Source organism: Chiloscyllium punctatum, chromosome 4, assembly GCF_047496795.1.
Source record: "Chiloscyllium punctatum isolate Juve2018m chromosome 4, sChiPun1.3, whole genome shotgun sequence".
NCBI classification, from domain to species: domain Eukaryota; kingdom Metazoa; phylum Chordata; class Chondrichthyes; order Orectolobiformes; family Hemiscylliidae; genus Chiloscyllium; species Chiloscyllium punctatum.
In genome coordinates this window covers 82,257,783-82,285,569 of record NC_092742.1, presented here as the reverse complement: position 1 = coordinate 82,285,569, position 27,787 = coordinate 82,257,783, and the positions used below count along the sequence as shown (strand labels likewise).

General features: G+C 41.3%; 1 protein-coding gene across 1 annotated transcript in view; it reads right to left on the bottom strand.

Annotated features, from left to right (window-relative positions):
- LOC140476477 (cysteine-rich motor neuron 1 protein-like) overlaps positions 1–27,787 on the bottom strand; it is a 251,069-nt gene that overhangs the window by 11,933 nt on the left and 211,349 nt on the right. The window contains exons 7-12 of the mRNA XM_072569166.1: positions 24,879–25,032; positions 20,595–20,716; positions 10,494–10,709; positions 8,822–9,037; positions 4,552–4,773; positions 2,851–2,973 (exon numbers count right to left, since the gene is read on the bottom strand). Coding sequence (XP_072425267.1) covers positions 2,851–2,973; positions 4,552–4,773; positions 8,822–9,037; positions 10,494–10,709; positions 20,595–20,716; positions 24,879–25,032 — 1,053 coding nt within the window. The remainder of the gene's footprint in view (positions 1–2,850; positions 2,974–4,551; positions 4,774–8,821; positions 9,038–10,493; positions 10,710–20,594; positions 20,717–24,878; positions 25,033–27,787) is intronic.

Genomic DNA, 27,787 nt, shown 5'->3' with positions numbered 1-27,787 from the left:
TCTTCTTTCCTTTATTCACTGTTATACCCTGGTGGCCATGACTTTCACTGATGAATTACTCGAGACGTTCATTCAGCTGCCTCTGTTGTATTTTTATCCTCACAGTCAATGCTGTTGTAATTTGTTCTCACTCCTCTGGTACTTGAAGATTACCATCACTCTTACCTCAAACCTCACCTTTCCCCACTTTCAACCCTTCGATCAGCCCCATCTCCAACCTCAGTTTCCATCTCCAATGATGTTGAGCATATTTTCACTTCCAAATCCACACTGTGCCTTTCAGAAACTCTATTCAATCTTAACAATGAGGTTTCCGCACTCAGTGACTAAAATAACTAAAGTCACAGAAAGCACCCTCTATGACTCTGCCCATGATACCCTACCCTCTGCATCCTTTGATGTGGTCAACTTCATATTTATCTAAAGTGTCTACTCCACTACCCAGGACAGTAGGACTACCGTTGTTTGAGCCACTTATCTATTGAATTACAATCAAAGCAAAGCCTCTGACAATGGCATACTGTCCTGACCTTCGTTCTCATCTCCTGGCTCCCTAAAGAAGCCACCGTGGCTGCCCTCCATTCAAGAGGTTCATGTTCTGTTGTAATGCCTCTCTATATCCCTGGTTAGGTCTCTGAATGGCTGTTCAGAGAATGACCCTTGTACCCTGGCAGCCACCCACTGAGACTGGAATCAGCCTGAAGAGGATTTGGCACTTTAATCTTTTGCATAATGAAGACATTTTCCAATCCCATGTTTTCAGTGCACGAACACCCTCTGTACCATTACCGGCTACTGTCTGAGTCTCTTGCTGAATTGTCATTTTGTTACAGATAGACTTGATTAATCCAAAGCTCTCCTCACAGATTTGCCTTTGAACTGTACTCTACATTTCAGTTCATCTGAATGTCTACTGTCTGTCATCTACATTATTCAATATCCTGGTCACCCCTGTACTTCCTGTTCATCAAATTCTCAAAATTAAAATTCCCGTCTTCCTGTTTAAATACTTAAATACTTAACCCTCCGTATTTCTGTAAACTCCTTTCGCCAACAACCCTCCAAGAGCTCTATGCTCCTTCCAAGTCTTGTGCTTTGCTGAAGGTTGGGTAACAGGGGACCTGACCTCAAGATCTACCTTATTATTACCTTTCTCCAAATAGTATAACAATACAGGTAATATGAAAAGTGTATGGGACAGCAAAACGTGAACTTAAAGCTACATAACACCAGATATTCCTCAGCTCAGCTTCTTTCAGAGGGTTTTCTCCAGTTAGAGGAATCTCTTCAATATGATTTAGATTTAGATTTCATTGTCATGTGTACTCAAAGTACAGAAGTACAGGTGTACAGTGAGAAGTTTATAATGTTGCCACACACGGCAGCATCAGAGATACCCAGATATAAAAAAAACTTCGGAACAAAGTAGTAAAATAAACAAAGTTTAAAAAGTTAAGTATTACCTTCGCAGAATAAATAGAAAAGTAAAGAAATAAGGTAATAGTTAACATTAAAGTCCTTCTTCACATAAACCAGAAAAATAAAGAAATAAAGTTAAAAGCTCACAACAGCCTTTGATGAAAATGGATGTTGCTCTGGAATGTCTCACTACCTGATTTTGACCAGGTCACTTGAGGAGATAGAATGAAGACAATGGACATCGATTTAAACAAAAGGGAACAGTCACTACATGAGCATGCAATGCCAACCACTGCCACCATGTGGTCATACAGACAGGTGGACCACCTTCCTCTTCTGACTGGTCTACAGGGCAACAAAGTCGTACAGGTCGTTCTGCTATAACTCGCGTTTCATTAAACACGATTGATAACTATAACACGATTGATGAATTGGGGATACTTCCTAAAGTGTGAAGTTTTAAAGCGTGTTTTGGCTATAACGTGGATCCGGCCCCATTAGTTTAAATGGTGCTGATATTGCACAGTTTTCTTATAACACGGGATTGCATGAGAACGGAACTACGTTATAGTAGGGCTGACTGTAACTTGCTGCTTGAAAGCAATCAAGAATAATCTACATTAGTGCCATAGACCTTGTTATGAACATGACGGGGAAAGATTAGATTTAGATTAGATTACAGTGTGGAAACAGGCCCTTCGGCCCAACAAGTCCACACCGACCCACCGAAGCGCAACCCATCCAGACCCATTCCCCTACATTTACCCCTTCACCTAACACTACAGGCAATTTAGCATGGCCAATTCACCTAACCTGCACATTTTTGGACTGTGGGAGGAAACCGGAGCACCCGGAGGAAACCCACGCAGACACAGGGAGGATGTGCAAACTCCACACAGAGAGTCACCTGAGGTGGAAATTGAACCCGGGTCTCTGGCGCTGTGAGGCAGCAGTGCTAACCACTGCGCCACTGTGCTGCCCACAAAATGGGTGTTCCTCATGATCCAAAGATATTTTGCCTTTTCCTGCCCAAGTCCTTATGACATTCTCTGAATGGATCTTAATGCAGTCTTCAGCATTAACCCCTTCAGAACCATCACCTTATACAATAATATATCAGTGTAATTTTTAATTGCTGGTCTAGAAGTGCATTGTTATCCTTTTACATTCAGTAGGGAATTATTAGAGTGAAAGAAAATAGAACGAGAAAATTCAAATAAAAGTGGAAGGGAATAAACAAACAAATAAATTAGCCAAGGTCAAATCATCACTTGATGAGATGATTAGAGATTTGTTTAAGAGGCAGTATGCTCAGCTGTTTAATTCAAGGATATTACCATCATGGAGGATGAATTGGACTGGTCTAAAATGGAAACAATTTCAGCACTACTGCAACAATAGCAGAAACACAATAAACTTCTTAAAAATTACCTGTGATAAAAGGCAGGTCAGGTTGAGCAGACATTGTGAATAGCTCTTTGTCCTTTAGTTCAGTTGAGTTTTCCAATAAAACAGCAACAGTCTCTGTTGTCAGTGAAGAAACTGTAGGTACGTCTTCAGAGAAATGGAAAGACCAACAGTCAATAAAACAACACTGTCCAGAGAGAGTAAACCACTGAACATCTACTAGTTCTACATTTTTGGGGGAGATTTTGTCCATGATAATCAACGCGCTCTCAAATTCACTGACAGAGGGGGAGTAATTTTACAGCAAGTTTTGGCAGGATGAGCTAATTTATTTTAATGAGTTCATCTGGCTTCCAGCTGCTAATCCATTTCTTCCTAGAGGCAGAGCACTCCAAATGAAGAGGCAGATTGGATTTTGTGTTCACTGGCAAATTTTAACTGCGCCAAGGACTAAATGAACCAACTGTTTTCAGTGCATGATTATAAATCCATTCCAAACCAAATCTCTGTCTCCTATCACTTTGGCTAGAGACACCAAAGGCATTGGGGAGAGGAGATATTTTAATTTCCTTTCAATTAATTGAAACAAAATCATTTTCAATCATATAACTAAATTAAAACAATGGGTACCAACAGCAAAGTGAACGTTATAATAAGCCAAAATGAAGACTGCAAAAAAATTTTCAGATATATGCTCTTTTTTGATCCAACCACCAATTCACTGCTGAACTACACATACTGTACATCTTTACTCTTTTACCTTAACGTCTGATATTACTACACCTCATACTTGAACAGAATTGATAATAAGTAGATATATTTGAGCAACATTATATTGCCTGGAGGATGCACCTGTAACCTTCTAGTTATGAAGACAGAAGTGCAGACAATGGCACTGAATTTTTTAAATTGACATAGCAAGTTAGAAGTTCGAAGGAAGTCAGGCAAAACTGTTTACCTAAAAGTAGCAGGCCTGTAGACCAGGTTAGTGTAAATGACAGTAATGTAACAAAATAGTTTAGTTTAAGAAGCAGATATTCCTAGACAGAGAGAAATTAGGAATTAAGACAGCAACTTCATCAAATGTCTCAAAAGTGATGACTATTTTTAATTATGCCAATAGTCCTCTGCACATGTGCAGTATTGCAAAATGCAAGAAACTGAGAATGCCCCATTCTGTTCTCAACACGTCTTACAAGTTCAAAGTGAAGAAGAAAAGATGGTTAAATGAAACCTTTCATTTCTGATTTGTGGCATCTGATGATTTAAAGGTTTCTTTAAAATTTGCCTGTTTCTAAATGCTTCCTCATATTAAGAGTGACATGCCAAAATCACATTTCTTGAGCAGACCGGAAAATGTAGCAATAAAATTTTAAATTAGGAGAAATTAATAGTTCACATCATGAAAGAATTTGTCACAAACCAACTTTCTGCAAGATGTTCTTTGGAGGTTTTAAAGATATATCCTGCTTTTAGACATTATTTTCAAACGATTATACTGTCTGCAATAATTACTCTTTACTGAGATGAATTCACTTTCAGCCATTAAGACAAGGATGAACATGTAACTACATCATATGGATAAGTGGCACCAATTTTTGCAAGAGGATAATTATGTTCTCCGTAGCCTGACATTCCATATGGATCACTTGTTCTATTTAATCCATAAAACGCGTCTGATTTGAGAAGCAACTTTTCTTAGTATAGAAACAATTATTTTCTTACCCAGACAATATGGGCAACATTGTCCTTTTCGTAGAACTGGCAGCCTGCACAATGCAGCTGTACATGTCTGAGAGAAACATTGAATGGCACCGTCACCACATATGCAGCTCGTGCAGGCATTGGGCTTCCAAGACTCTCCGACTAACAGGATATCACCATCACTAGACATGCAATATCCAGACTCGCTGCTGTTGATAGGCAATAGTGCTTTCAACTGATCTTCTATCATGGAAATGTGAAGAATTATAAATTAGGTTCAGGGACTAAGAACATCTTACAGATAAAACAGAGAGAGTGACATGTACTGAACAGGCTGACAAAATAATCGGATGAAAGAGGTACATAAATTTCACCAAATATTAATGATAATAACATCAAAGGGTGAGTTGCTTAATGGGGGAATTCATTCTGAAGGGATGCAGAAACACAAACAGAACCCGTATAAACACACAAAATATTGTTGTCAAACTTAATAACCAATGAAATTATTCAATGAAAGAAGTTGCTCTAATGTCCAATTTGAAGTGAATCATTCTCTTCATAAATTCAACATGTAACCAGCAAAAGCAAGGTGGCATGTCTGTTTGCTGCACTAAACCTGTAATTTTTCAAATTATATTTCCCTTTAAGTGTTCAATGTAGCTGCATTTCAACCACACTGTCGTTCCAAGTTTCGAGGGACATTTACATTTATTTCAGGAAAATAATATATGCATCCCTTATAAGATGAACATTCTTATGCACATTTCTCAGCGACTAATTTATTTTACACATTTCTTGGAAATATACGCAGGAATTTATTTTAAGGCTATTATTTAGCGATTGATTTTCTGAGGGATGGCAATCTTATGCCAATCCTTTTTTGTTGGTGACAGAAAGGAGCTCCACATTTCAGAGAAAAGATTCAGTTTTAGGCTCGCTCAGAAATGCAAAGCTGTACTTCCATTCTGACAGCTCTGTTGAAGCAAGCTGTGCCCCTTTTTGCAGCAGTCAGCTGCGGTATTCAGAAATATAAAAGATGTTTTTACAGTTGCTGTGAAACACTAATCATGCTTGACAAATCTTTGGAATTCTATGAAGATGAAACTAGTAGAGTTGACAAGGGGGAGCTAGTTGATGTGGTATATTTGGACTTTCAGAAAGCATTTGACAAAGTGCCAAGTAAGAGATTGTTGTGCAAGGTTGAAGCACATGAGATTGGGGATGTGTTTTGAGAAAGATGGAAAACAGGTTGACAGAGAGAAAACAAAGTGTAGGAATTATTGGGTCTTTTTCAATTTACAGGCAGTAACTAGTGGGGTGCCACAGGGATCGGTGCTAGGATCTAGCTATTTACAATACATATTAATGATTTGGATGAGGGAACAAAATGTAACATCTCAAAGTTTGCAGATGATAGCACATTGGGTGGGAGGATGTGATGAGGATGCAGAGCTTGAGTGAGTGGGCAAATGCAGGTTAATTTGGATAAATGCGAAGTTATTCACTTTGGAAGCAAAAACAAGCCGGCAGATTGTAACCTGAATGACTGTAAATTGGGACAGAGGAGTGGGCAGCGAGACCTAGGTGTCCTTGTGGACCAGTCGCCGAAGGTAAGCATGTAGGTGCGGCAGGCAGTAATGAAGGCAAATGGTATTTTGGCCTTCATTGTGATAGATTTCGAGTACAGGAGCAGGGATGTGTTGTTGCAGTTATACAGAATGTTAGTGATGTCACACCTAGAGTATTGTGTGCAGTTTTGGTCTCCTTTTCTGAGGAAGGATGCTCTTGCTCTCGAGGGAGTGCAGTGAAGGTTTACCAGGCTGATTCCAGGGATGGTGGGACTGGTGTATGAGGGAAGATTGACTAGGTTAGGATTGCTTTCACTGGAGTTCAGACGAGTGGGGGTCGGGGGGTGGGGGGGGTGGAAATCTCAGAGACTTAGAAAATTCTACCAGGAGTAGACAGAGTAGATACAGGGAGGCTGTTCCCAATGGTGGGTCCATCCAGAACCAGAGGTCACAGTCTGAGGATTTGGGGTAGATCACTTAGGACAGAGGTGAGGAGACATGTCTTCACCCAAAGTGTGGTGAGCCTGTGGAATTCATTACCACAGGAAGCAGTTGATGCCAAAACACAATGTGTATTCAAGAGGTGGTTAGATATAGAACTTGTGGAGAATTGGATCAAAGGTTGTGGGAGAAAGCATATTGAGTTATTGAGGTTATTGAGTTGGACGATCAGCCATGACCATGATGAATGGCAGAACAGGCTTGAAAGGCTGAATACCTACAACCCTGAGATAGTTGCACTTCTCTAATTTTGATCTCTTACACAAATCCAATTTTAAATGCTCTGCCATCGGTGGCTGTGTCATCACTTGCCTCAGCTCTTGGCTCTGCAAGTCCCACCCCACACTTCTCTGCCTCATTTTTCACCTTTAAGAAAGATTTTAAAACCTACTGCTTTATTCAAGCAGTTGTTCATCGGGCACACTATGCTCGCATGTAGCTCAGTCTTCCTGAGAAGTAACCTGGGACATGTGATCATGTTGGAGGGCACTGTATAAATATAAAGTGTGTGCCTATCAGGGAGTAAATGTCCAAACAACTGGAAAAGGAGGTCATTGGCTCCCTTTACAGGAGTAGCAATGATAAATTAGGGAATTTTCTAGATGGTATGAAGTTAAGTATGAAGGATTGCCAAAAAGTCTTGGGGGGGGGGGGTGGTTTGAGCTGCTCAGATCTTTAAAATTGCATGAACAGTTATAAAAAAAAATCAAGGTGAATACGATGCTGGCCGTAATGTCTAGGAGACAGGAGTACAATAATGCTGCAGAAGTTATGCTGCAGCTATACAAAACCCTAAATGGCCTATTCCTATTTCTATGTTCCTAACTCACGGGGTCAGAATTAGCGTTAAAATAATTCAGGCATTCAAGTACTTTTAAAATTAATTCCAAAAATAGTGTAGAATATAGAAAAGCTCAAGATAATTTTACCAACAGCATGAATTCTCAAAAAGCTTCACAGGAGTAACAATACAGCATGATTTAAAATAGCTGCCATGAACTTCCTAAGAGGCACAATGCACCCATGGAAACACTGTTGTTCAGTAACAAACTCTTCCAGAATCATAGCATTCATACAGTTTGGAAGGAGGCCATTCAGCCCACCAAGTCCTCACCGACCCTCGTAACCCCACATTTCCCACGGCCAATCTAACTAACCTAGACTCAATGCACACTTCGGTATGGGCAATCCACCTAAATTTGGATTGTGGGAGGAAACTGGAGCACCCAGAGGAAACCCACGCGGACATGGGGAGAATGTGCAAACTCCACACAGTCGCCTGAAGCTGGAATCGAACCTGGGTCCCTGGCGCTGTGAGGCAGCAGTGCTAACGACTAAGCTGCCTAGAAAGTCTTTTCTCCCTCCAAAATAGTAGCATCACAATGTTTGTTTCATGCACTTTAAAATAGACTTACTTGTGGCAAAATGGTTACATAGATGGTATTATAAATATATCATTCTTTGTGGCTATTTTGCCTTGATGAGTCACTGTGGTTTCACAATTAAACGCACAATGAAGTTCTGCACGTTCTCTCCCTGCAGTCCATCTACATTTCTGGATTACGCAATTAAATGGCACGGTGGGTCTTCCTACAGCAATCAGACTGCAGTGGTTGAAGAAGCCAGCACACCACCACCATAAAGTCATATAGCACTAAACAGACCCTTCGGCCCGTCACGTCTGTGCCAGCTTAGCTACACTAATCCTACTTTCCAGCACTCAGTCCTTAGTCTTGAATATTATGACATTTCAAGTGCTTTTTTAAAAGTTGTGAAGTTTCCCACTTCTCCTGACCTCCCAGGACAACTATGGGCAGACAATAAATCTTGGCCCAGCCAGTGATGCCCACATCTCATGAATGAATAAAAAACAATGACAATGGTGAACCAAATGTTAACAGTGAAGAGATTCAAATGCACAAATAAAAGTAAAACACATAATAGATTAGCTCATGTGCACAAGGACTCATGCAGAAAGGCACTGCTTCAGTCATAATTATTTCCAACATTCACTCTAAGCTATGTGGCAGTGCGATTGCTCCAAAGATCTGTCATGCCAGAGCACCAAAGCTGGTCCCAGCATTGATTTCCGGCTTCAGAAGTTGTTGCCACGCACAGAAGATAAAGAAAGAGAACACAGATTATTTGCTGATAAGATCACCCCAATGATTGAAGCAATATTTACATCCTAAACCCCTCTTCTCTCTGTAGTCACGTACCAGGACATGTCAGACAGCAAGCCCCTGACTCCTTGATTGGTGCTTGGCAGAGGAGAGGTGGGCACACCTCAGTGTCACAGAGCACACGCCCACTGTGGCACGTACATTGCGTGCAAGTGTCAAGGTTCCAGGTTTCACCCTCCAAATAGTATTCACCTCCTGGGGCTTGACATACACTGAGGTCGAAGGTATCAGGCTGCCCACTGCCTGCCTCATCTGTGAAAATAAATTAAAAAGTTATGTTTGTGGAGAACCTGCTGCAAAACATCACAACCTGCGCACCACCTTTGGTGATGTCAGCTGCAGCTTGATGATTGCACTCTTGCCCCCGAGTAAGGAGGCCAGGGGTTCAAGTCCCACTCCAGGCAGTTGAGCACAAATTGAGGCTGACACTGGAGTGTAACCGTCAGGAACTGTCAGAGCCACCACCTTATGGACAAGTCATTATATTGCGGTTTGCTTGGCTCCTTCAGGCAACATAAAAAAAAACTCACTACACCATTTAAAGAAGAAGAAATCAATAGTGTTTTCTCCAGTGACCTGGTCAATATTTATCACACAGTTGTGTCATTATCTGGTTATTATAACATTTCTGTTGGTGAAAGCTTACTTCTGCTACATTATCCACATTAGAACTATAACTTTGTGATCACAGGAGCTTATGAAAACCGCTATATAAATTAAATTTCTCTCGCTTGTTTCAAGACCCATCACACAATGCGGCAGTTAAAGATCCAAATAAATCAGGGAAGGGTCAGAAAATTTGATTGAAGCCACAGTTAAGGACCTAGATTTTCAGTAGCTTCTCAAGACAAGAAAAGATGCAACCAAGGCAGAGTGGTATGATAAAGCAGAACAGGTACAAGGGCTACTGAGATGAATATGATGATTGGGAAAACAGATGATATATAGTAGGAAAACACGTTTGGAAGATCAGAGTGAGAACTGGACCATGAGGCTGGGAGACGTTACAAAGGGGAGATATCAAGGCCACAGGAGATTTTCAATGGCAATGATTATTTTGAACTCAACATTGTTGAAAATCAGAGACAATCATGTAAAGAGTATTAATCCAATTAGTGAGCAGGACTAAGTAAATACTCTGGTAGTGGAGTTCTTTGTGTTAGCTAGTTTATAAGGGAAAAGTGTCACTGTGCATTTGGAAGATGCTCCTACACTGAAGAGCAATATGTCGGGAACATGAAAATTATGAATATATGTAGCTATGGAAGGACTTTTGGTGCATTCTGCACATGACTGTGCAGCTGCAGGTGCAGGAGCTATTTTGGATGTTCTGAGCACATTGCAACAGGTCAGAAATTAATCTCAAAGCAGTGGCATACAGAGAACAGAACTCAATGGTTGTTCCTAATCATCATTTTCACAAAAAGCACAATAGACATAGATTGAGGATAATCTATTATAAACAGGATGACAATTAGCTTGAGCTACCCGAAGTGCTGGAGGTGGTGAGTAATCCACTAGTCAACTCTCTTGTCAAGATAACTTTCTTACTCCATTCAGAATTCAGCCCCTTAAAATGTAATAAGTATTTATGTTTTAAAGAACAACAGCGTGCACTTAACATTAAATCTTCGAAAGGTCACACCACTCACTGGAACACTCACAACAGGAACGTTAATTCATCAAGTCCTATGAAGCAATAACTCACCTTGACAGGTGGGGCAGCAGTGCCCAGCTCTGACCAATGGGCTGAGGCAGTTCGGAACAGGGCAAGTAATGAGCACACACATTTCCTTTCCTCCATAACAGTAACAGTCCCTGCAGCCATCATGCCAACCTTCTCCTTCCTCATAGCGACGGCCATTTGCAGTCAGACAGAAGCTGGTTACAGGCAGAGTAGTTGTGCTAAGATGTATGTCAGGCTCTGTAAAAGTAACAAAGTGTGGTAATGTAGTAAAATCTAATCACACACAAACATAAATTTCATCAAGGTTGACACGAACTCAAGTTGTGTTAATGCTCCTTTATTTAGATTCTAAATCATTGAGGTACATCTTTTTCTAAATCTACTTTTCCAGTACCTGTAAAGGTCAGTTATTAGCATGAGGGATTTGAGTCCTTGAGTTCATCACCAGTGTCATTTATATATCCAAGTTAATTACAACAATAACTGGATGCAGAATATAACAACTTTACTTGGTCTATTTGTATTGGCTCCAATTTCAGAACTCATTCTCCTGTTTAACATTGTCTATAACCAGCATAGATTTCTATATTCACTAGAAACTGGTTAAACTTTTCATATAGGATCTTTCTTATCGACTGAAAGATTCAATCCAAAAGTTATGCAAAAAAGTAGGACCCAGAGACTCTCCTACTATATTCTATTTTTGATTAAATATAAGTATTTGTTTTCTCGCTAGCCATTGCCACTGTAATGGTGGTGAGTCAGATATCACTCAGAGTTTGAGTTTGCCATTGTAGATCAGATTGTAGTTCAAAGCTACAGTAAAGGCTCCAATTTTCTTTCTATCATATGGCTGGCAAGGAATATCTCTTGCTCTAACTATGTGCTACAGTTGTGCATTGGGGAGACTTTCATGGTTGATACTCATACTGTTTGGTCATATTATGAAAGCATTTTTCTTGGCCTTCAAGTCTTGAACTGGGAAAGCTTCTGGTTCAGAGGCAAAAATGCTACCCGTTGTGCCATAAGTGCTGCCATGTTGACATTGTACACATATACTGTTGTAAAGCGTGCTGGCACATACATTTACAGCTATGATTTTCTGCCGTTATGATTTGCTGATCTGCATGGGTAACATATGAATGTGTTAAAGGAAAGATGACCACTGTTTGTGCTGGAAGAGGAGGACAAAAAGGGGGTGAGGCATGCCAGTACATTATGAAGTGATCACCACAGATCTGGGAACAGGATGCTCGTCTCTTCAGTCGCATGTGCTGAGGGGTCAAGTTAGGTATAAGAAACCAAAAGAGGAAAAATTTACGATGAATGGCTCATAATAAATTGTATAAACTCAAAGATGATGAGTGCAGATCCTTGTAAAGTTACAAACAAAAGACAATGTAACTTTATTCTGTTACATAGAAGAATCATTACATGGTATTTTGAAACTTCTGATAACAGTGAAATAGCTAACTGGAATTAGTGAGAAACAGGTTACAGTGTTTGCTTAAATTTTGAATTATTATTGAACAATTTGTTGAGTGACATTTTTGTTATCCATCATTTCAATGAGATGAATGGCTCCTATCCCTCACGTCTTGCCTAAAACACACAGACATGTGTACATAGATGTTACATACCAGATTAAAATATAAACATACATAACAATCTACTCTATATAAATATACACATATGCACAAAATACCATCTTATTCCAAAACATGCAGCACTGCACACCCTTGTCACTCTGGTAACATAAAAGACAGAACAACAAAAACAAACACACAGACACAGAGACAGACAAAAAGTCAGCTTGAACAATGTTTATTTCAGTTACGAGTTTTCCTTGATTTTCTCTTATACATTGTTGTACATTTGCATAACTCAATAACATTCTGCAGGTTGCAGCAAAAATGCCTGACTGATTACAGGTACCTTCCATGCTAATGACGAAGGTTACTTGACTTATATAATTACACAGAGTAACTTTAAATGTATATGATATCACAGCCATCATTTCTTGTACAAGAGATTTACTAAAATAAAGATTCAATATGGTTTCTATTTTTGCAAATGAAAACTGACTTTGCTTAAATTGAATGAAGTATATCAAGGTGTTTAGAATACTCCATTGAAATTAAGCACCTTCAAATTCAGATGAGGCTGCAATCTGTATAAATTTATGGTTTTTGATCTATATTGCAACATAAACTATTATAAACAATGAGGCAAGGTACACCATTCCATGAATATGATTACAGTTGACATGCAATATACACACAATAATGAAGCTGAGGATGATGAGCCACATGTTCAAGTCAACAGCATTCACTCAACAAAGAAACAAATCACAACAATATAGCAATGGCAAGAACGCTGAATGAAAAACATGAGGACAATGGAGGTGGAAAGAGGCAGAAAGTGGGAAACAAGAAAATGGAGAATGGGAATGAGATAAGGAAATTTCAAGACAGCAAGTGAGAAGAGAATGATAAAATGTGGGAACTTATTCTCACAGTAACTCTTAAATGAGGTTTCCTTCACTTGAGCACACTACAGAAGAATAGCAGCATGCATTTTTTGTGGCAGTGCCAACAGTGTGGGGAAATGGTTCACCTAGAATTAGAAATGGAATAAAACATACAAAATGTTTGACTACATGGCATCAAGATGCGCATTAAAGGATGTTCAAGCCCCAAGAGTTACTAGCACATTTTCCTGTGGATCAGGGTTTGTCAACAATGGCTACCTGCTTTAGTATTTTCCCACTTAGTGTGGTATGGATGAAAGCATCAATTGATAAAACATTTACTTCCTTCTTCAGGTTCAACACACAGAATGTGTAACTACCACCTTCTCTTATTCCCACAGGGCAAATTTTACTCACACACCAGTGCGAAGTCTCAATGCCAGAAGAAAGATTGGCAATAAGCCTGCTTTAATGGTGGTCGGGTGCCTGTTAAAATTTGGCAGACTGCCTGACAGCATGTAGCCTGTGGCATCAATGTGATGCCAGAGCTTTGGCACGTGCCTGCAGTCTGACTGACAAGCTGCCACAAATAAAATGGCATGACGCCTGCTTAAGGTTACAACGACCAGACCTGGAAAGCTAATGCTTAGGTCTCTCAATTATGTTGCCAAGGGGACTTGCCTATGAACATGGGAAACAAGCACAGAGAGGTTAGGTCCTCATAGAATTCACACTGCTGAGCTCTGAGCACAGATGAAAAGCATTTATTTATTGAGATGAATGTTGTGCGTTTTTAGGAATATTTGTAAGTTGCTCCAAGGGAACATAGATGTGTATTTCTATTAACATACACTGCATATCATACTCAAACATGCAGCATGTATTTAATATTATGGAAAGGTATTGAACTGAACTATCATTCTGGTTCACTTCTGCAGGAAAAAGTCCAGAATCAAGAATGGAATTACATTTTGATTAGATTAGATTACTTAGTGTGGAAAGAGGCCCTTCTCTCTTGGTTAATAATCAGCAGATTTCCACTCATCACAACTTTGCAGAAGAAATTTCAGAGAATGTTGATCAAATACCCAACAGCCGAATTGAGAAAACACTTGGACTGAAGCTGGTGAGAATATAGCGCCGCTCCCTTAAATATTGGTTGGCCAAGGGCAGGTCATTGACATCTTGCACTGAAGAGTTCAGTGTTATAGGGGATCCAGAGCACTTAAAACCTGCCTGAACAGGAGTGTCTCTTTGACTAACCAGATTCAAATTTTGTTTACAACCCAGCTCAGGGTTGGAATCATGAAGTGCAAATTGAACAGTGAACCTAATGCCAAATTAGGGACAGAAATTAAAACAGCGAGTGGAAGAAGATCTGATAGAGAGTGTGTGGAAGAAAAGAACTATGACAAAAATAGGATTTTTTTCTTCAAAAAGATAAAGAAGCTGATCACTTAAACCTGAAAGAATGAAGTCTCCACTATGAATGTCAATTTTCAATAGCAGAGATTTGGTTTGGTATTAATGAAGGCTTATTGCAAAATTTACGTTGAAATGGACAAACCTTATAATTGTTCAGCACAGTCAACAGTACATGATCTTCCTGTTTACTCAGTCCATGTGGAAGGGGAGCTGTTTTGTTGCACAGCTCATGGAGGAGTAAAACATTCAGATGGCAACTTCCAAATTATCATATTTAGGTATAAATAAGTGCACGCCCTTCACCTCACGATTAGTTTGAGAGTGAAATCTGGCACTTTGTTTTTAGTAATAAGCCTGGATCTGTACTTATTTGATCATTCTGAATCCAATTTGGAATAGATAATTTTCCAACACGCTACAATGTCCTCAATGAAGAAAACTGCTGAGGCTGGTTTCATTTCCTGTAAGTAATTTTGGGTCACTTACCAAATATCAAAAAGACAAACTTAACACAGGTTGATTATTTCTTTTAAGGATTAATTTTCGTAGGATTTTTACTTTTAACAAAATGGGATTCTAAGTGCAAAGACTCTCAGAGGATCACTTAAGAAGAAATGTTAGACCTGGAAATGGTCTGGAAAAGGAAGGAGTGGCACTCTGAAAGCTAGTGCTTCCAATTAAACCTGTTGGACTATAACCTGGTGTTGTGTGAGTTTTAACCTTGTACACCCCAGTCCAACAGTGGCTCCTCCAGGTCATGGAAAAGGAATGACAGATTAAATCATTGGCTTGAACCAAATTAACACACCACCACAACCCTTTCCCTCCCTTAGCTAAGTCAATATGAAAGAGTCCATATTCTGGATTAGTGGTGCTGGAAAAGCACAGCTGTTTAAGCAGCATCCAAGGAGCAGTAAAATAGACGTTTCGGGCAAAAGTCCTTCATCAGGAATTCAGGCAGAGTGCCTGGAGAGATAAATGAGAGGAGGGTGGGGGTGGGGAGAAAGTAGCATAGAGTACAATAGGTGAGTGGGGGAGGGGATGAAGGTGATAGGTCAAGGAGGAGGGTGGAGCAGATAGGTGGAAAGGAAGATAGGCAGGTAGGACAAGTCATGGGGACAGTGCTGAGCTGGAAGTTTGGAACTGGGGTGAGGTGGGGGAAGGGGAAATGAGGAAACTGTTGAAGTCCACATTGATGCCCTGGGGTTGAAGTGTTCTGAGGCAGAAGACGAGGCGTTCTTCCTCCAGGCATCTGGTGGTGAGGGAGCGGCGGTGAAGGAGGCCCAAGACCTCCATGTCCTAGGCAGAGTAGGAGGGGGAGTTGAAATGTTGGGCTACAGGGCGATGTGGTTGATTGGTGCGGGTGTCCCAGAGATGTTCCATAAAGCGCTCTGCTAGGAGGCGTCCAGTCTCCCCAATGTAGAGGAGACCACATCGGGAGCAACAGATACAATAAATGATATTGGTGGATGTGCAGGTGAAATTTTGATGGATGTGGAAGGCTCCTTTAAGGCCTTGGATAGAGGTGAGGGAGGAGGTGTGGGCACAGGTTTTACAGTTCCTGCGGTGGCAGGGGAAAGTGCCAGAATGGGAGGGTGGGTCGTAGGGGGGGTGTGGACCTGACCAGGTAGTCACAGAGGGAACGGTCTTTGCGGAAGGCGGAAAGGGATGGGGAGGGAAATATATCCCTAGTGTTGGGGTCTGTTTGGAGTTGGCGGAAATGTTGGCGGATGATTTGGTTTATGCGAAGGTTGGTAGGGTGGAAGGTGAGCACCAGGGGGGTTCTCTCCTTGTTACAGTTGGAGGGGTGGGGTCTGAGGGCGGAGGTGCGTGATGTGGATGAGATGCGTTGGAGGGCATCTTTAACCACATGGGAAGGGAAATTGCAGTCTATAAAGGAGGAGGCCATCTGGTGTGTTCTGTGGTGGAACTGGTCCTCCTTGGAGCCGATACAGCGGAGGTGGAGGAATTGGGAATATGGGATGGCATTTTTACAGGAGGTAGGGTGGGAAGAGGTGTAATCCAGGTAGCTGTGGGAGTCGGTGGGTTTGTAAAAAATGTCAGTGTCAAGTCGGTTGTCACTAATGGAGATGGAGAGGTCCAGGAAGGGGAGGGAGGTGTCAGAGATGGTCCAGGTAAATTTAAGGTCAGGGTGGAATGTGTTGGTGAAGTTGATGAATTGCTCAACCTCCTCGCGGGAGCACGAGGTGGCGCCAATGCAGTCATCGATGTAGCGGAGGAAGGGGTGGGGAGTGGTGCCGGTGTAATTACGGAAGATGGACTGTTCTACGTAGCCAACAACGAGACAGGCATAGCTGGGGCCCATACATATACCCATGGCTACCCCTTTGGTCTGGAGGAAGTGGGAGGATTCGAAGGAGAAATTGTTAAGGGTGAGGACCAGTTCAGCCAAACGAATGAGAAAGTTGGTGGAGGGGTACTGCTGGGGATGTCAGGAGAGGAAGACATGGAGGGCTTTCTACATTCCTCCGCGACCTTAAATTTACCTGGACCATCTCTGACACCCCCCTCCCCTTCCTGGACCTCTCCATCTCCATTAATGACGACTGACATTTTTTACAAACCCACCGACTCCCACAGCTACCTGAATTACACTCCCACCCTACCTCCTGCAAAGATGCCATCCTGTATTCCCAATTCCTTCACGTCCGCTGTATCTGCTCCCAGGAGGACCAGTTCCACCACAGAACACACCAGATGGCCTCCTTCCTGAGAGACCATAATTTTCCTTCCCACATGGTGAAAGATGCTCTCCAACGCATCTTGTCCACATCCTGTATCTCCGTCCTCAGACCCCACCCCTCCAACCGTAACAAGGACAGAACCCCCCGGTGCTCACCTTCCACCTTACCAACCTACCAACCTTCGCATAAACCAAATCATCCGCCACCTCCAAAAAGACCCCACCACCAGGGATATATTTCCCTCCCCACCCCTTTCCACCTTCTGCAAAGACCGTTCCCTCCGTGACTACCTGGTCAGGTCCACACCCCCCTACGACCCACCCTCCCATCCTGGCACCTTCCCCTGCCACCGCAGGAATTTCAAAACCTGCGCCCACACCTCCTCCCTCACCTCCATCCAAGGCCCTGAAGGAGCCTTCCACATCCATCAAAGTTTTACCTGCACATCCACCAATATCATTTATTGTATCCGTTGCTCCCCATGCGGTCTCCTCTACATTGGGGAGACTGGATGCCACCAAGCAGAGCACTTTAGGGAACATCTCCGGGACACCCGCACCAATCAACCACATCGCCCTGTAGCCCAACGTTTCAACTTCCCCTCCCACTCTGCTGAGGACATGGAGGTCCTGGGCTTCCTTCACCGCCACTCCCATACAACCCGATGCCTGGAGGAAGAACGCCTTATCTTCCGCCTCGGAACACTTCAACCCCAGTGCATCAATGGGGACTTCAACAGTTTCTTCATTTCCCCTTCCCCCACCTCACCCCAGTTCCAAACTTCCAGTTCAGCACCATCCCCATGACTTGTCTTACCTGCCTATCTTCTTTTCCTATCCACTCCACCCTCCTCTCTGACCTATCACCTTCATCCCACACCCATCCACCCATTGTACTCTTTGTTACCTTCCCCCACCCTCCTCCCTGACCTATCACCTTCATCCCCACGCCCATTCACCTATTGTACTCTCTGCTACTTTCTCTCCACCCCCACCCTCCTCTCATTTATCTCTCCACCCTTCAGGCACTCTGCCTGTATTCCTGATGAAGGGCTTTTGCCCGAAACGCCGATTTTACTGCTCCTCAGATGCCGCCTGAACAGCTGTGCTTTTCCAGCACCACTCTAATCCAGAATCTGGTTTCCAGCATCTGCAGTCATTGCTTTTACCTTGAAAGAGTCCATATCGCTCCCCCACACCCAAGGGCTGCTCTATAAAGAACAACACTGTTGAGTGTAACTACTGAACCATTTGTGAATAGCTCATTCGGCCCAAATGCTCAGTTTAACTTGGTCTCTGTTAAAATGTATGATGTGGGTATTTACAGGATTGTTGTACAAGATCAGTTAATTGGATCCTCCACATTGCCATGCAATGCTGCAAGGGTTGATGGCAAATAGTTATTTTAAAACATAATACAGCAAGGAATTATAAAGGAAATGGAAATACAAGGAGGCTATTTAATAAGTTATTCGCCTGATTAGAAGGCACTTGATATTTTACTCCATTTCATCTCCACACTGTGTGTAACTGAAAGCGAAAATTCCCCTGGTTGTCTTTATCTGATTGAGAGCCAGGAAAGGATGTTGACCAGCACTAACTCAAAATGAGGCCATTCGTAATTGGTTCAGTAGCTGCATTGAACTATGTAGCTCTTTACTGAGCAGCCTTTGGGTGTCAGTGATAGTTGTGGATTCTCATATTGACTCAGCTAAATGGGACAGCAATTCAGCTGAAATGAGTGACACTGCTCCAGGTGAATGCCAGGTCTATTGTTACACTGCTTCTCTGACAGTCCCCAAGAGTCTACGAGGGCAGTAATGTTCTCATCCCTCACGAGTCCTAACTAAAGATCCTCTGTGGTGGTAAAGATACCAACCTGGTATATAGTTAATGCAGACACTCCAAATTTTAACAGTAAAGTCTAAAGACTGGATTATCACTGTGATGGCAAGTTGCTCTTTCATGACAAGAGTTGTGAACAAACCTGGAAATCGCAAGTTCTGCTCTCAAACAGGGAACTTTCCATTTTTTGTGGGCATGAGAATGGGGTCAGGTTAGGATATGCACATGCATGTTTCAGAGAAGTAGCTATTTTAATCATCTGCTGCCTCCACTCAAGTCAGATTTTGGTTGTCCAGCAGTCTGACATTCAATGTACTCAGAGTAGACCCACTCAAATCGGGGTGAACTCTGTGTATTTCTTTAGATAGTCAGGATAGTCCCCTTGGAGAGGCGAGGTGCCCTTATGGATATGGTATAAGGACATTTTTGGAGATGGTCAAGTGATATTGGGGGAAATCAGGTGACCTTTGAATTGGTTAAAAGTAGACATGAATGTGTATAAACTCCTGCCCTTTATTCAATGTTCAAAATATGTTTATACTATTAAACACCATCACTGTTTAATAGTATCACTTTTTCAGTTGCTATATTCCTGAGGGGTTCTACTCCTGGATTACGACTGCATAACTACTCCACAACCATCCATTATCACAGTAAAGGTGCCCGCCACTTCACATGTTGACCAACAGCTGTGAGTGGTTGTAGACTCTTTGAAGAGTGACAGGAAATTAATGTCAATGCTTGTTATAAGAGGTTGTGCACCTGAGTTAGTGCTTGTTCTTATAAAAAAAATGTAATTGAAGGATTGTATATATAATAAATGTTTTTTTAATGACGGAACTTTTTAAAAATATCATCAACTCTGTAACATATGCTCAGAATTCATTTTATCACATCTCTGTAAGGATCCTGTGGCATTGCCATGGTGCATACAAAATAAGTTGAAATGGTAAGAGTAAGGCCAAGTGCTGCTAAGTGTAGTGGTAGACACAGAGTTGGCATAGCGGTTACAAAAACTATGCAGGTGGATATAGGGGCTTAGGCTTGCATGGAGGACAATAAGGGATCGAGGGGTGGGTAAGGTGCAAGTACTGGGATGGGAATTGTGTGAGGGAAACCTCATTCCCAGTCTGCCTTTGCACCTCACACACTCATCTTTTGATTCGCTCAGCTTGAGTTCTAACATTGCCCCACAAACTTCAACATCCGCTGTCACGTCAGGGAGCCAGGAGTTTTCAATTCTGTATAACCAAATGCAGACAAAAATCTGTGCCTGAGTAAAAATCCTCCTTAAGCTTGTCAAGGGAAATAGTGTTGTCATAGAGGCAACACATTTACACTTGTGTACTATGCACATAAGTTTACAATACCTTGTACATTTTCCTACAAGGTGGGATGGGGAGGAGCAAATAGAATTCACTATTAAAAATACCTTACTAGGTAAGGCAGGAAATCTTTCACACTGAAAGTACTTCATTGTTCACTTCTTTCTCTCAGTTTTATTCAAGCCGTACTGATGACATGTTATGTAGGCGTCAAACATCACTGTTCTTCTTCAATGTCATTTACCCCAGTGCAAATAGGAAAGTTAAAATATGATGTATCATCGACACCCCTGATTTAATAAGTTTTTCCCAAATCCTGGCAAAATACCTGAAATGAATTAATGTTTTGGTACCTTTGCAGTGACACATGGAGCACCCTTTCTTATTTTGTTCATATCCCTCTGGGCAATATTTGTCACAGGTAAATGGTGGACACTTCACACAGCGACACATGGCACATCCGTGTTTGTTTTTCCTAAAGAATCATTGAAAACATAAAATTAGCAAATGTCCAGCTCTATGGAAAGAAAGGAAGTTTCATTGTTACTTAAAATACTTGAAAACATCATTGCTCAATAACTGCATGCTCAAACTATAACTGTTGCATAACAGTTTACATCTTAATCCCAGCTGATGGTACTACTGGTCAGGCCAGATCCCAGAATGTTACATTATTTGTTTCTCTTAACTTGTGTTAACATAATGGCCATTCCCTACAAAAAGAATGATACAAGACTGCAGAGCTTCTTTAACAACAGAATATGTTGAAAGATTAAAACAATAAATCAAAACAACCCAAGCTATCCAGACTTTGAACACGCTGAGAAACATTTTTGTACATCTAGGATAACAATTTCACTCTACTCCCCAACGCCATTTTACAGCAAGTCATATCCAAAGAAATTGTACTTCTATGTAAAATCTTTAAGGTTTAATTGATTCTTTCCAGTTTCTGTCCTGTCAAGTGTGGGATGCTCCTACATGAAAATCTCAAAACTGAGAGTTAAGACTCCCTCAGCTTCTAATAACTTGCAGATTTCTAACCAAACACTCATCTAGAAGTTAAACAAACTAAACTTTTTGACAGAGGTGATTTAACTGTTAACTGTTCTGCAACAACTCCTTTCTAGGAGAGACACTGCACTTGCTTCTGGCCTAAATCAGGTTTTTTTCCTGAAAGCCTTTAAACCTTTCCATTGCTGGAGGGTTTCCTAAACTAAAATCAATCCTGGATTATCAAGAATCAGAACAACCTAATGATTTTCAATGTTTACTCCACCTGTTTTAAATAAACAATTTTCCAATAACACACCAGGACTATAACCTAGTGTTGTGTGATTTTTAACTTTGTCCAACACGGGCTCCTCCAGGTCATGGAAACGGATGACAGACTAAAATCATTGACTTGAGCCAAATTAACACACCACCACAACCCTCTCCCTTCCTTAGCTAAGTCAATATGAAGGAGTCCATATCACTCCCCCACACCCAAGGGCTGCTCTGTAAAGAACCACACAGTTGAGTGCAACTACTGAACCATTTATGAATAACTCATTTGGCCCAAATGCTCAGTTTAACTTAATTAACATGCCAGGAATTCCCTGCTCTTTGATTCTCACTGGATTACATCACTGTTAAAGAAGGACTGGCTGATCTAAATTTTAAAAAGAATCCTTTCACAAAAGTAGCCAATATCCATGTGCCATTATTTTAAAACCTAATGTCTAAAAATGGTATTACAAAATATAAATCACACACCTTCCATCACATTTGCAATTTTAAAATACTACGCTCAATGAAACAATTAACCAAATCATCCGCCGACATTTCCGCCACCTTCAAAAAGACCCCACCACCAGGGATATATTTCCCTCCCCACCCCTTTCCGCCTTCCGCAAAGACTGTTCCCTCCGTGACTACCTGATCAGGTCCACGCCCCCCTACAACCCACCCTCCCATCCTGGCACCTTCCCCTGCCACCGCCGCTCCCTGCTTCCTTCACCGCCACTCCCTCACCACTAGACGCCTGTAGGAAAATCACCTCATCTCCCGCCTCGGAACACTTCAACCCCAGGGCATCAATGTGGACTTCAATAGTTTCCTCATTTCCCCTTCCCCCATCTCACCCTAGTTCCAAACTTCCAGCTCAGCAATGTCCCCATGACTTGTCCTACCTGCCTATCTTTTTTTCCACCTATCCACTCCACCCTCCTTCCTGACCTATCACCTTCATCCCCACCCCCACTCACCTAATGTACTCTATGCTACTTTCTCCCCACCCCCACCCTCTTCTAGTTTATCTCTCCACGCTTCAGGCTCTCTGCCTTTATTCCTGATGAAGGGCTTTTGTCCGAAATGTCTATTTTATTGCTCCTCGGATTCTGCCTGAACTGCTGTGCTCTTCCAGCACCACTAATCCAGAATGAAACAATTTATGCCACTTTGGAAGAATGTTGACCAGGAAAACACAGCAGTTAAGTAACAGATCTTTAACATCCAATTGAATGGCCATGCAGGACTATGGCTAAATGGCTTCTCAGAAGGACTACATCTGAAACCATGTTGCACCCCCAGCGTAACACACAACTTGCCAGACTAGATGATGGGTTATAAAGTCTGGTTCAAACATTTTACAGACCTTGGGACCCAGAGGGAAGTGGGATTAGATAAGCTGATACTTGCAGAGCAGCCTTTGTGATATTTCAAAGCAATTGTTGTATATCAATACATTTATTCTATTAAGTCAAGGAACGGAATTTGTGCTGTATTTCTTCAAGATTTATCACAATCCTTTGACAAGGTATCTTCACACTCAAGTTCCCTCTAATCTACATGGCCACACAGTAATCCAGAAGTTCACATGCTTTGGTGTACAAGCCAGCGCCTTTAGATTACCCCACGTTTACAACCCAACTAAACACTTAAAGGGCTTGTGTACTTAGCCAAACCATCTGCTCATTATAAATAAAAGGACAAGTTCTTCACATTGCAATGTTAATAAAACTAATCTACATCATTCTTGAAGTTATATATTTTGGGATCTACAAAAACCCAGCTCTCTAATTGCTTGGATACTGGGAAGTGTAGCAGTGTGTTTTTGGCAGGACATAACATGCTATTTTGGAAAACAAATACATGCTGTCAAAATGTTTTGTCTTGCATTCATTAGGACAAATGCAAGAATGCCAGATTTTAAATGACCACAATAAATGGAGTATCAATTATTTTGGTCATTTAAATTCTGGCATTCTTGCATTTTTCTGATGGATAGCAAGATGGAAAGCTTCAACAACATGATTTCCTTTTCAGCAATGCTCTGTTTGATAAGAGTACCTACAGAGAGAACTGTAGAAACAACAAGCAGGCCAATGTTTTAAACAACCGAAGTTGATATAATCGAAAACAGTTTTTTAAAAAAGGATCCATGTCACATATTTATTCCTTGATTCTTAATATCCCAAGCTTTCCCAAATTTCACATTAACTACTTGACAATCTCCAAATGGCAGTGTAGCCATCTGTATTGTAGTGATCAGACTCTACATCAAGCCATTGGAAGACTTTACCATTTCAATCAGCTGCTCCTTTCCCTTACCATCAGGGTCTTTTTGAAACTATTCATTTGTTGCACTCATCCAGAGAAGGGTAGGTGGGGTAGTATGTCATATTTGTTAAAAGCCTGTGTAGTCAGCAGTGGAATCAGATTGTCAATAGTACAGTGTAGCTTCCCATTCTCTGCAGCCACTCAATCAAGCCAAAGATCTTTGCCACCCAAGCAGTCAACTCACTTGGAAATAAATTATTTCGCTCATCGTGTTATTTACTGCAAACAGTTTTGAACTTTAATCCCATCCTCATTGTCAAAATCCATTATAGTTTGGAAGGAACATATAAAGAGATACTGAGATGCTGGAAGCTTCAACATTGTGATTAAAGTTGGAGTGTGCTTGGAAATGATGACGCATTTTGTGTGGGGTTGGTCTCATAAATGAATGTATATACAGAAATATTGAGGAAAAAAATGTACCGACAGTCTTCAGTTAAAATTGCTCATGGCAGTTCCCTGGAGATCAGACTTTACTTCCCAGAATAAAAGTAAAACACCACAAATGCTGAAGACCTGAAGTAGAAACAAAAAATGCTGGAGAAATTCAGCAGGTCTGGCAGCTTCTGTGGAGAGAGAGAAACAGAATTAATGCTTTGAGTCCAATGACTCCGGTTTGAAGAATGGTCTCCATTTCTCTCTCCACAGATGCTGCTAGTCCTGTTGCATTTCTCCATCACTTTGCTTTCATTTTATTTTCTGTAGACTCCAGGATTATCTTAAAGGGTTGATAACTCTCCTACATACAGGTGAATGATATCCATGTGTGTACATTTCAAGAAATACATGCATCTAGTTTGGATCTGCTCTCATGGACAAACGACAAAATCTCAAATAAATTAGTTAATTATGCAAAAATTGCAATGATTTCCACTACAGTCATTTATCATCAAGCGCCAGTTCTCACTGCTCACAAAGTAGGAAACCCTGATAAAAGGATTTGACTGCATGCATCTCCAAACTTAGCCGCTATATCACGAACGACAAAGGATATGCAATTCATAACTTGTGTAATGGTGATGTACTGCACTTACATGTAACCATAGGGACAATGTTTGTTGCAGGAAAGCTTTCGGCACTTGTGTGGCTGTGGTCGACATTCACAGATGCTGCACTCATCCAAGTCCTTGAGGAAGCCATGGGGACAATCCAAAGAGCAGTAGGTCGTCAAATCTGGGCAGGGTTCCTCTGGAACAGAAAGGTATTACTTACTATCAGTCACAACAGAGAACAAAGAGGAGTAACTGAGTGACAAAACAGTGAACGCTTTCATCAAGATGCAACACCAATGAAGTAAACGATGGCATATGCCTGCAATATTGTTCGTTTGAGCAATCAAGCTGTTCCTCACCTTTTATTAAAGTTAGTCTTTAAAATGCATAAAAGCAGTATGGTTGATCTGCAGGTAACTGGCCTCTGGTCAAAAGCTCCAGCTAATGGCAGTGGTCAGCCCTTTACAACCACAAGAGCATATTCACATTCAACATTTGGTTTGGACACTAGTTGGAGTTCTAACAAAAGGGTTGCCACTGCAACTCCAATTTGTTACCTGCATGAAGCTTATAAGTTTGATGTGTTTTGCGACACTCCCTCTTTAACTTGGGGTCAAATGGAGGCTTGAAGGTGGTCATGTGACCGGCTCCATATTCTGCCTAACAAGCTTAGGTGGGTTGGTTGTTAAAGGTCAAGGGGTGTAATGGAGGGTGATGATGAGCAGAGGGGCCTAAGAAGAAAATGTAAAATAGTCACAGATTGTAAACAATGACCAGGGCAGCTGTGCTGTTAGCAGATAGGCTGCTAGTATTCAAATTACAGGGGAGCTATACATGCCCATACTTCTAACTATTTTATTCTGTGATGCAGTGGAGGTTGTGATCCAGAAGATAGCTTAATAGCACTTCCACTGGGATGTAAGGCTCATTGCTGTAGAAATAAACTTTGAGAGGGGAAGAGTTTACAGCTAGTAAGTTTACTACCATGATACAGGACTTCTCTGAAAATAGAGTTTAAAGGCTTTTTAAAACCCCTGCAAGGGTATGAAAAAGAGAGGGTGAGAGAAGATAAAGACAGAGGTGGCTAGTCTTGCGCCTAAAGTGGTGACAACGCTGGTCACTATGTGCAATGTAAATTGGAGCCTATGCTCAGATTGAAAGGCTGCGTTCATGAGGATTTAACAAGGCTCAAAGATTTATGGAGCTCAGCTGAAGGAATATTCTTCAAGCTGCCCATCACCATGAAAGTCAGTTCAAGGCTTACAAGTATTCCAGTTAGAAAAGGAAACCAGAATATTTTTAGATTGCTTCTTGAAGAAGTGTCCTCATAACGGCCTTAGTAGTATACAACTGTCGAGAAGCATTTTTTGGTCATTTTAAAGTTTAATGGGGCATCCTTTCTGTAGCTAAGGGATCTACCGAATTATGTGCAGACAATGTTGCTTTTAATTCATTTATTACAGTAGAAGTCTTAAAACTTTAAATCTGTTCATGCAATCCTTCCAGTCAGCCACTAGAAACCTTAACATTCTGTTTTCAGTCTTTAGGAGAAAGTGAGACTGCAGATACTGGAGATCAGAATAGAGAGTGAGGTGCTGGAAAAGCACAGCAGGTCAGGCGGCATCCAAGGAGCAGGAGAATCGATGTTTCAGCCATAAGGATTCCTGATGAAGGGTTTATGCCCAAATCGTTGATTCTCCTGCTCCTCAGATGCTGCCTGACCTGCTGTGAATTTCCAGCACCACACTCTCGACACTGTTTTCAGTCTCTACTTAGATTGTAACAAATTCCTTATTCACAGCAAAATGATAGCAGCATTTTTACTTTCCAATACTCCTTCAACACAAACAACTGCAATTAATCCAGTTGAAAATATGTTGTTGGTGATGAACAGCCTGTTCCTGAATGGTGAGTCTAGTGTGAGGCATCTTGAACACTACAATAAAGCTGCAGTCACTGCATGAGTAACACAAAGACCAAACCCTGTTCCATTTTAGTGCTGTATCTCTTCCAGCTGTTGTCTCCAGGCTATTGGAATGTAGAGATCTCGTGTGCTGAACATTTGCTACTATGAACTCAGAAATTAATAACAGTTGTTCCACCCAGAACCGTGGAAATTACAGATGTGACGGAGAGACAAGTCCTGAGATGTGCACAAAGTGTTCAACATAAATTATGTGTAATATGTGAAGGTGGTGTAATAGCTTTTAAACAATGATGTGTGAGTGAACTTAAAATATATAAACATTTTTAAAAATGCAAACCCTTGCAATGAAAAGTTGAAGTATTTGTTTAATAATTTGTGCAGAAGTCAGTCTTTGTTTTTCAAAGATCAAAACATAAAATTTTCAGAAACAAAATATAATCCTAGAGATGTTAGTGACTGATTCCATTGGAATGATATAGGTACGAATGAAAATGAATACTGGTAAATGAATGAATAAATGTTATATAAATATATAGATGAATTTACAGAGCTTGTAATATTACAAAATTAATAAGGTTATTCTTTAGCATTGTTGGTCTTTTATAAATGTCACTTGGGCCCAAATCAACACACATATCAACTCCTTGAAAATACTGTAGAAATGGACACTAAGACTTCTAGCCTATAAAAGATATTGTTACATGTATATGTGGTATATTTGTGTTACTCGACTATCTTTTTGGCATGGATCCAACGAGCAGCGAAATCAACGTTTCGGGCAAAAGCCCTTCATCAGGAATAAAGGCAGTGAGCCTGAAGCATGGAGAGATAAGCTAGAGGAGGGTGGGGGTGGGGAGAGAGTAGCATAGAGTACAATGGGTGAGTGGGGGAGGAGATGAAGGTGATAGGTCAAGGAGGAGAGGGTGGAGTGGATAGGTGGAAAAGAAGATAGGCAGGTCGGACAAGTCAAGGAGACAGTAACTGAGCTGGAAGCTTGAAACTAGGATGAGGTGGGGGAAGGGGA